The sequence below is a fragment of the Setaria italica genome, chromosome VII (genome assembly GCF_000263155.2).
Source record: "Setaria italica strain Yugu1 chromosome VII, Setaria_italica_v2.0, whole genome shotgun sequence".
In the NCBI taxonomy this organism is placed as follows: Eukaryota; Viridiplantae; Streptophyta; class Magnoliopsida; order Poales; family Poaceae; genus Setaria; species Setaria italica.
In genome coordinates this window covers 3,545,934-3,556,946 of record NC_028456.1, presented here as the reverse complement: position 1 = coordinate 3,556,946, position 11,013 = coordinate 3,545,934, and the positions used below count along the sequence as shown (strand labels likewise).

The 11,013-nt window shown below is 46.3% G+C and overlaps 1 protein-coding gene across 1 annotated transcript; it reads right to left on the bottom strand.

Moving 5' to 3' along the window:
• Positions 1–1,275: 1,275 nt before the first annotated feature.
• LOC101759821 lies at positions 1,276–3,303 on the bottom strand. The gene has a single exon (XM_022828282.1). It carries the CDS (start codon positions 3,301–3,303, stop codon positions 1,276–1,278), a length of 2,028 nt encoding a protein of 675 aa, XP_022684017.1.
• Positions 3,304–11,013: the final 7,710 nt, after the last annotated feature.

Here is an 11,013-nt window from a genome sequence, read left to right as displayed (position 1 = left end):
ATTAAAGTTGTTAAGGACTTGAAGCTCTAAAACTTTTTGATAGAGTTCAGCTTGAGTTTATTTTGGAAATTTTAGATAAAGAGCTCCAAATTTGGAACTTCATCTGTTTTTATTAAATTGACATAGATTCAAAATTTCAAGTTTTTGAAAGTCTTCTGGTCAGATTCAAACAAAACGCCAAAAACAAAAGTTGTTAGAAAATATGAGTTATACAACTCTTAGTTGGACAATTTTAGGTTCTTATATAAAAATTTAACTTATGGCTTAATCACTTTTTAAGCTCTTAGGGGCCAAAGTTGACCTTTGACCCAGTTAATTTGTTGCTAAAAGCTTCACTTAGGCTTAAATAAGGTTTAGTTAACCTAGGGTTGTTACAGTTTTGTCCTAGTTGGAAACACCAATCAGGACTAAAGGCCCGCTTTAGTCCTAGTTGGAATTACCTAGTCCCGGTTGCCAACCAGGACTAAAGGAGGTCTTTAGTCCCAGTTGGTGGCTCTAACCGGAACAAAATACCTTTTCCACGCAGTCCCCTCTCTCTCCACCTTATCTTATCCTCACCCGTCCTCCCTTATCCTCATGCAGGCAGCGCTCTCCTTCTCCTCTCCCTGCTTTCTTCCAACCGCTTCCTCTCTCGCTCCACTTGTGCCTCCTCTCCTCCCTCTCCACCTCTCTCCTCTTTGCACCGCCGCCGCCCCCTCCCCTCCCTCTCTTCTCTGCCTTCCTCTCCCATCCCCTCCCCCTCTGCTGCCCCTCCCCTTCCCCCCTGCTCGGCCCTCACTGGCAGTGAGTAGTGGCAGTGGGGCTAGGGCAAGGCAGTGGCGTGCGGGGGAGCGGCGCCGGACAGCCAAAGGTGGCGGGGCAAGCTGGCGGGCGCAGGTGGTGGCAGGTGAGGGCGGGCGGAGGTGGGTGGTTGGTAATACCAACCGGGACTAAAAGGGGTCTTTAGACCCGGGTGAATGATCCGGGACTAAAGGAACCCCTTTTGTCTGTCTCAAATAGTTAGTTCCGGTTGGATTTTCAGCATCTACGACCCTATCCAACCGGGACTAAAGGTCGGTTTTCCAGCAGTGAGGGTATGGATATCCAGTGGCAGGTCTATTGAAAAGAAACGGGCGACGGCAGCCTGTGTTGACCATTATAACTCGGATACTTCATTGTTATGTTTCTAAACATGACAAATCAATTAGGTTTTCATGCAATGCAAACAAAAGTACATAAATGTATAGTAAAAATTCTTAGCCAACATCTTTATGGTGTATGTCCACACTTGATTCATTATGGCTTTCCTTGCGTGTCGAGAGAAGCTTGGTGAAGGTGTTCTATCATAAGCCATAGGATGGTTATCAGCTCACCACCATCGTTGAGCTTCTTAGCGTGGGACTCCCTACTGCATCGGTTGCCTGCGTAAACTAGAATGTCTGTCCACACCTCAAGAAGCAATTGCAGGGACGAACTTGTCTCTTTTTCGAGCAGTATATTGGCAATTATAGTTGCATAGGAAAGACGAGGAGCTTTGTTGCTAAAGTTTGGGTCTCTTCCGCGGAGGATGCTGGCAAGCTTCTCTATCTCCTCCATCCTAGAATAAGAATTAGGGTCATCACGCAGGCGGAATAGCGTAGTGAACGTGTTCCCACCGTGACGGGGTGTCGGGTGCTCAGCGTTTTCCCATATTTCCACCAAATTCATGCATGTTCGTTCATACAACCTGGTCTGAGCAAGGCCCGGTAGCATCTCCGGTCGGTCCACGAGCAGGAACATCATGTAATTAGACATTGCCCTTACAGCTTTCACCTCTTCCAGTCCCCTTTCGGCAGCGCTGCAGGCGAGGAAAATGTCAGTGGCAATGTGCCAGATGATGACACCCTCCTGGAGCTCAACTCCGATGTACTCACGAACCCTTTCATACAATTTCCAACGCTCCAGTGCTTCCTGACTCCACTTCTTCCTCAGCACGCCAAGTGCATTGAACCTCCCCATCTCGTGCAGTCGATGTATATATTTGTTCACCACCTTCTTGATCATGTCTGAGATCTGATCTGTGCCAGAGTAGTGCTTCTTGTCCCACAACTCCTTGGATCCGAGCATCACCGCCAGCATGCCGAACAGAGATCTTGTTGGCCTGTTGCGTGTGCAAAAGTGAAGCATGTTATACTGCCCCATGGCGCCGGACCATCTCCTTGCTGATCTGCTGCTTCTTCCTCCGGTGATCATCTTGACAAGTCGGCGAAGATATACAACCGCATGGCGAAGCTGATCCCACTTTCCGCTGCATAAAAATGTGTACCGAAGCCACGTCCAGCTTGTAGCATACAAGAAGGCAAATGTCCAGGTTGACCCCAGGGCGCTCAACAGAGAAATTGACTCCAGGAGCAAGGCACCAGCCAGCAACACATATGTGACAGCAACGTCAACCCTGCTGTGGCCTTCTTTCCCACTCAAGTGGAATAATAGGAGTGAGGACGCAGCCACAATTGGCGAGACAAGCCTGACGCAGTAACCAAACCAGGTGTGGATCACGGCCGCCTTCGTGTACAGGATGTCATACATGAGGGAGAGCTCCATCTCCATCATCGTCCACATGTGGCTTTCCCTTTCTTGATACCAAGTTTCCTGGTTTGCAGTCCCAAGCAACTCGGTGGTGCCAGCAGTGTCATGTGAATCGATGTCGTCTGAAGAATCAACAATGGCACGCTTGCAGATATGAAATTGGGAATGAGCACGCCGCACCTGGAGTTCTTCTTCGTCCAGCCATTGGTCATGACGGTGAATATGATTATGTCTAGGGGGTGTTTGCTGCTTGAGAGCTCTCCGAATGCTGTCCATGTTCCCGCACCTGAGCGCCCATGTCCTCTCCCCATACTTAACAACACCGACTGTGAACATCAAGATGGCTGCCAGCACGATCATGGATCCGTTCCCGGCGATGTGCTTGTAGAGCACATAAGCTGCTCCAAGGACCTGCACGATGAGTGTCAGCAGGTGCCGCAGCCAGAGCTCATTGTCCTGGAGCGCATAGGCTGTAATGTTGTCCGGGCCACCAAGGTGCAGCAGCAGGAACGGGGCCCAGAAGGCTACCAGTTGGTGGTCGCGTGCTGCATTACTGAGGAAGAGGTGCCCTAGAGCGTATATCGCAGTAGAATCAGCCAGCTGGTACGCCACCCAAAGGATGAACGTCAGCACACGGGAGGCTTGACGACGGCGAATCCCGGCGAGGAGCAGGAGGACAACCTGGAGCTTGAGGCTCAGCAGTACGAGGATCTGGGTCGCCCACTCGTTCCAAAGGTCCAGCGGCCCTCTGGCCATGGTTCGTTGCTACCTCCGACTGGCGGCGATCTGTGATCCCAAACCAAACCGTATGTCAAACAAAGATATAAGCAGAAGTAATATGGAAAGCATGCCATTGATCAACTTACAAGAGCTAATCCCTGTCCAAACTTCCAATATTGGGATTAGCACTTCACCAGGTGGCTGTTAGCTTGCTAGCAAGTTCTTATATTATAGGTAAGTGCGCTGTGTACTGAACAAGCGGATGACTCTCGTTGAAGTATACAGCTATGCGATATGGAGTACGACGAATTAGCTGTGAGAAAGCAGCCTGTGCATGTGCTCACTGAAAAAGCTTGGCAGCCGTGCATGTGATGAGCGTAGAGTTGAACGTGCTTGCGTCTAGTAGGACAACCGTCATCGTCATACCATTACTGTAACAACTCATCATTGGTTACCTTCTCTGTAGTACATGGTAAAGGGTCATGTGAAGTCTCAAACATGTGCCAACTTCCCAATGCAAGTACATTGTGGTGGTGAGTAATGACTCGATGATCTGATTTAATCTAGTCCCAGCCTGACAATGCCAACCTGGAGCAGTAAGGCTGTAAGTGGACCGGATCGCATGGATATAAATCATTACCATCCATATGAATTGAGCCGGATTCTGATTCATACATGAATCTAATTTGTTTGTCACCGCGCAACGTCTGAGTTAAAAGTAATCTAAATAGAATCACAATATATTTTGATCAAAGATCATTGTTAGTTTAATTTCTAGTGCTAGAGTAGTCAATATATACTTTGTCAATGACATTGCAAGTCCACTACTTGAGCACTATTCAGAACTACAATAGAATTAATGAACATACACTAGTAGAGAACTGGCCTTTAGTTCCGTTTGGTAGGGTGCTCCCGAAAAACCATCTGGGATAAACCAATCGGGATAAAAGGGGGGATCTTCAGTCCCGGGTCTTTCAACCGGGAGTAAAGGTCACCTCCATGCCACGCGCGGGATAGGCCCTTTACTCCTGGTTGGTAAAAGCAACTGGGAGTAAAGGGTTCCCCTTTAGTCCCGGTTGGCTTTCCCAATCGGGACTAAAGTCCTACTTAAATTTTCATGCATGGCGCCCTGCATGATGCCTGAAATTTTCATGCATAATACGTACCGCGACCCTTTTATTAACCTTTAGTAGTTGAGACTTTTTTTTATAATGAAATCAACTAGTATTTAAACAAATGAAATTTGTAATTATACAATTACTATATATATACACAATTCAACTAGTATAATGAAATCAACTATATATACAAATCGATCTTAGCACGTATTATATATACAAATCAAATTATATATCTACAATCTTCCTGTCGAGGTGTTGCTCGGAGCATCTAATTGTCGTCCATTGTAATAAAATTCTCCTTGTAGATTTACCACCTCGTAATAAAATTCTCCTTGTAGATTTACCACCTCTTCACATATTGTCGCTACTCTTTCTTTCTTCAAGAGTCCTTGTTGAATATTTAACATCTATAATTTGAAAATTTGTGAATGTTACATGAACAATTAAATATAAAGAGCTAGAAAATAATTAACTAGTAATAGTTTTATTTTACGTACTTTAAAGTTGTGCGGCGTCATCTTTAGTCCCTTGGATCCCATAAAACTGTGCATGTGCTCACAGATGTAGTAGCCACATAGATTATTCCCGGGTTCCTATCTTAAGCACTTTAGTGTGGAAAAAAATAATTTATGAAATATTCGTGTTATATAATGTACTAAATGTGCAGACTTCATACGTACCAGGAAGTCTGTGTTCCATGTAAGTTTTTCTTTGAATGAACCTTTGTGTGTCCTCATGAATTGTTTCCATGCGCTGCAGATTAGAATAATGAATGATATAGTGTAACAGGGATAAAATTGAGGAAACAAACTTTTGCATAGAGATAAAGGTCCAGAATTATTACAAGCCTAGCATGTCTTGCATGTCTTGGTACTCCACCGGATCTTTCCTCAACGAATTGAAGACAGTGACGTGGCTTCTTTCAAGTTCAATTATAATGAGGATCCAGTGGAAGCTGCGTACGTAAAATGTTCATGCATAATAGAGCTAACTAATTAATCAGGTAAGGAAAAAGACAACGAAAGTAGACGGTATACACACACTTACTTGAAGTTGTATGAAAGTAGTATGAAATCCTTGACTTTTTGTTTGTCTAGGAAATTGTATACTTCCACCAATGTTTTTTCCGGCGATAATTGTATTTGTTTTTGGTTAACTACGGATGGATCCATGAAGCCAATATGTAGGTACGCCTCTTGTCGGCACGTATGAATTAGCATGCTATGTAAAATGGAAGACGAAGTTAGTATGGTGACGTACGTAAAAAAATAATGATATGAGGCAAAATTTACATGTAGATAAATGGACACTTACAGAACCCAAGCGCTGATCAGAGAGACATCCAGGGCATCATGATGGTACACTTCATATATATCCTGGAAGTCTAGCCACAGAACTTTCTCGCCTTCACCGTAAAAATCTATCAGTTTTATCTTAAGGCCCGACATCTCCCTCGAGTCAGCTGACACCTTCATGTACCATTGATGGAATTCCTACATCTTTGTTGATAACTTCCGTACCAACTTAGGCCTTACTAGAGATTTGCCTAGCTCAAAAGTCCATCTCGGTTCAACTAGCGGTGCAGCTGGCGGCTCAACTTGCCCTAAACATTCATCAAGTCCCATACCGGTTTCTTCCATGAATTTCAATACTTGTGCTTGTCGATCCAAGGGCATTGCTGCTACCTTTTGAGCGTCTTTTTTTGATAAATTCCTGAGGTCGGGGACAGCACCACTGGAAGATGACTTTCCTTTCCTTTTGTCCCTCTCATCAGCCTTTACTAAAGCCCGTTCATAGTTTGATAGTAGTGGTATCCTTTTCTTGGCTCCTTCTTCCATCCTGATAAAAAATTTTAAATCTCTTCAATTTACTTGCGGTGGCTCCATCTCCCTTGCTTTTTTTTCTTTGGTTTGTTTCTTGAACCACGCACTGGCCTCTGCTTGGATTTCTGCCCACTGTTCTGCATGCCTCATTGCCTCCCAGCGTTTCTTACGAGTCACTTCAGGCTCCTTTGTTTTCTTCTTTCTCTGTCTTTGCTTGGGATGTGGTGCTCGTGACTACTTTAGTGGTGCTGTAGGTTCCTTCATCAGGGCTGCTCTTAGTCCTGGCAATGGTGATCGGGGAGGGGTGTTGTTATTATCATCGTCGCTCCCACCACCAAGATGTGGTGGAGATGGAGACCTTGATAGAGCAGAAAGCAACGGTCTTCCAGCAGGTTGTGCAGGAGATGATGATCTCGAGCTATGAGGAGAAGGTCGATGCTGGGGATCTACGGGGAGCGGTCTTGAGCTCTGAGGAGATGGCTCCGTGCCGGGAATGATAATGTAGCGTTTTCACCATAGAATGATCCCATGAAGCACATCTGCTAGTGTCCTTTCCCCGTCGCCTCCCGGGAGGTCGAGCTCTAGGCCTTCATATTGGCTATCAACAATTTGCTCTACACGGACGCTGGCGTAGCCAGGTGGAATCTCCATGCCATGACTGCTCTGTCCCGCCAAGGTTGCTAACGCACTCCCGTACGATACCTGTACATATAGCAGAAGTAAACAAGTTATTAAACTCTGATCACGAGGCATGGATCAATTAACAAGATTGCATAAATATTATGTATAAGTATACCTTAATAGTGAGGTTGCCGACCGGTGCATGCAGCTCACATGTGGTGCGTTGCGTGATGGCATCCACGGGGAACCGTTGCTCCTCCACAGGTAACCTGGGCGTCTGCGCATCGGGGACCCCTATAGAAGCACAACTGCTCAAGAGGTGTTGAGAAGGGCTGGCGTAGTTTGGATTCGGCAATGCTCCAGATTGGGCCAACTCTGTAACTGCGTGAGCCACTCAACGATTGATTTTCTCCAACATTCTTTCTTCTTGTGCCTGCACTTTGGATTCTAGCATCTGCCGCCAGCTCTCCTCGATGTGTTCCTTTCTTCTCTTGCGGCTTCTGTACGATGCGTTGTCGCCTTGGAAAGCAAACTTCCACGGAATGACCCTGAACCCTCGGCAACATCCTGGGTGCTCAGGATTACCGAGGGCCAATGTGAGCTCATCATTCTCTCGGTCCACCTTCAACCTCCCAGCCTTAGAATCTTCAATGTTCTTCATAAGACGTTCGGCCTTCTCACGTATTGTGTCATTGAAAATCAACATCCCATCCTCTTGTCTCAAGGAGCCTCCATGAGCGTAATACCAATTTTTTGATCGTTCGGGCCATTCAATAGTTGCAGGTACGATTCCCCGTTCGATCAGATCTTGTTCCATCTTCCTCCATTTGGGAATTGCTGTGCCATAACCACCCCGCCCTAGATGATGATGGTAGCCCTTCTGACCAGCATTTGTAGTGTTGGTCAGGATCTTTTTCACACCGTCTTCACTCCTCTTATATTCAACAAATGTCTCCCAGTGGTCCCTCAACTTTGGCCACGCATTGAAGTCCGAAGTTCGGCCCTTCTTAATGTAGTTGGCATCCAACATCTTCTTGAATGTCTGGAATTGTGTAGCCATCTTCTTCAGCGTCCACGCTTTCACATCCTTTTCAATATATCCTTCGGGGAATGTGAAATGTCTCTTGACATCTTCCTACAGTATATTCTTTTCTGTCTCTGGGAGGGCGTACGGATTAGTGCTTCTGCCCTTCCATTCTCTGATGCTGATAGGCATGTTGTCCTGGACGATTACCCCGATCTGACTCATGTAGTTCTTTGCTATTTTCTCGGGAGCAACCGGCCTGCCCTCTTCTGTCACTTTCGTGATGACAAGCCTCCCTTTCATCACCTTTGTACGACCTCGGGTCTTCTGCCCTTTCGTCGATCCAGAGGGCTAACAATTCAAGATTCGTTAATTAGTACGTAGTAGTAACGGTGGCGTGAAACAATACAATATATACCTCGCCGGAACCTTTCGCCGCGGAAAGGTGTTGCTGGGGCTCATGCTCTTCATTCCCATCGGCGGACATAAGTCCGCCTGGGTGCCCTCTTCATTGGTGTACGATATTGGAAGGTTGTCGCCAGTACCATGAGATACCTTGCGGTCTCGTCGTCTGCCATTTCAACACATTAGTAGTACTTTGTACGAATTTCTACCAAATTTCTACTAATTTATACATATTTATTGGAATTTCTAGCAAATTACTACTAATTACTACTAATTCCTACTAATTTGATTTTCTAACTAATATACAAATATCTATTGATTTTATAACAAATTCGTTCCTGGCGCTAGTGCCGCCGGACCTCACGTGGTCGACGGTGCCTAGGTTGGGCGACGAGGTGGCCGGGGCGGCGGGACGGCGGAGGCGGGGACGGAGCGAGGTGGCCGCGGGAACGATTAATTTCTAACCTAGGCGGAGCCCTTCGTAACCCGGGACTAACTAATTACTACTAATTACTACTAATTTCCACTAATTTGATTTTCTAACTAATATACAAATATCTATTGATTTTCTAACTAATTACTACTAATTTCTATTTATTTTCTAACTAAACAATAAAAAAGGCCCTTGCTGACACAAGCCGGTGGGCTTGCGTCAGCAAGAGCGGTACGTTCCCGACGCTAGTGCCGGCGGACCTCGTGCGGTCGACGGTGGTCGGGGTGGCGGGAAGGCGGAGGTGAGGACGAAGCGAAGCAAACGCAGGGCGGAGGCGGCCAGCAACAGGGCGGCGTGCGTGACAGAGGCGGCGACGAGGAGGCCTCGCGACGAACAAGGGCGCGGCAGCGACAGAGGAGGTGGTGTTGACGGAGGCGGCGACGAGGCCCTGCGATGGAGGCGGGCGACGACGAGAGGTCGAGGGGGCGCGACGGAGGAGGATCGAGGCGGGCTGGGGCGATGGAGGAGGAGGCAGTCCGGGCGCGGGCAAGGCGGTCGGGCGGCGGGACAACGATGGCCGGGGCAATGGGGGACGATGATGACGGCGGCAGGCGAGGAAGGCGGACGGGCGGCGATGGAGCAGGAGCGCGGGATCTTGGCGAAATTTTGGCTAAGTGTAACTGGCGTGGGGGGTAGAAGAGGCTACAGTGCCTTTTATCCCCTCCCCCTCTTTTATCCCGGTTTGTAATGGCACCTGGGACTAAAGGCCCTTTTCTCCCGGGTCCCATTACCAACCGGGATAAAAGGCCCCCCTTTTATCCCGGTCGGTGATGGGACCCAGAACAAAAGGGTACGTCCACCTGGCGGGACTGGAAACCTACCCTTTTATCCCGGGTGCCAACACCAACCGAGACAAAAGGGACCCCCTTTTATCCCGGTTGCTAACTGGAACCGAGATAAAAGGGTACATCGCCCGGTGGGAATCGAAAACTACCCTTTTATATCGGTTGCAGTTGTCAACCGGGATAAAAGGGGGGCCTTTTATCCCGATTTCAATTGGCACCCGGAATAAAAGGTCCTTTTCCCACACTTTCATGTCCTGCCTGTTTTTTGAAAAAGGATTTTATTGATGATTTCACTACATTTCAGGATGCAAAAACAAAAAACTTCACATATTTTGTACATGCAAAAATATATTTAATTAGCGAGTATATTGACAATAAGTGTGATTTAGTCATTAATTCTATACCAGTTCGTTTAGCCTCTAAAATATTTATTTTACTGCATTGCTGTGATCAAGAAATTATTCAATTAAATAATTTCAACGCGCAAAAAAATCCATGTATGTAATAAATCTTCACCTAACAAATTTAAGAACACATGAAATCATACATAGGGTAAATTAAAAATTGTATCAAGTACTACACAAAGGTCATGTAAATTTAGCGCATTACAATACAACATTGTAAAATATCTTCTTCACGAAAGTTCCTTGATCATGATCGCGGCGTAAGTACGGAGCCTCTTCTTTGGATAGCAGGATGCTTGGATCAACGTCAACTGCAAATGGAGGCATGCCATCATTTTGATCATAATCATCTGATTGGTTTGTTTTATCCTTGACTCCCACGATTTTTCTTTTACCTGGAAGAACTATGTGGCACTTTGGCTCCCATGTCTCTTCTGGATTTCTCTTGGGTTTGCTACATATGTCCTTCACATAGAACATGTGATGCACATCATTGGCAAGTACGAATGGGTCATCACTATATCCAGTCTTGCTCAGATCTACTATTGTCATTCCATACTGATCTTTGGTTACGGCAGTTAGCTTCACCCAATTGCAAAGAAATAGAGGGATGTACAGCGGTTCGTATTCAAGTTCCCATATCTCCTCTATGAAACCATAATACGACTCCTTGCTATTATTTCTATCCATGGTATCTATGCGGACACCACTATTCTGGTTCGTGCTTTTCTGGTCCTGGGCTCTCATGTAAAATATATAACCATTTATCTCGTAGCCTTGGAATTTTACGACTGTGCTAGCAGGTCCCCTGGCTAACCAAGCAAGCTGTGGGTGAATCTCAGAGTTACCCATAAGTTGTTGGCGCAACCAGGAGGGAAAAGTTTCCATGGGATGATGGGTAAGCCAAGCATCGGATTTGGTCGGGTTTTGGAAACTACCATCTGCCTGTGCTGCTCGATATATGGAGACACAAAGGATGACTGTTGTAGAACAGTGTAGTGTGGCTTGTCGAACAAATCAGTATCATTGCTAAAACTTGATTTCCTTCCAAGGGTGCCCATTCCCCGGAG

Bases quoted from the DNA above. Each gene is read 5' to 3' on its own strand.
- LOC101759821 (XM_022828282.1), bottom strand. From the start codon at position 3,303: ATGGCCAGAGGGCCGCTGGACCTTTGGAACGAGTGGGCGACCCAGATC.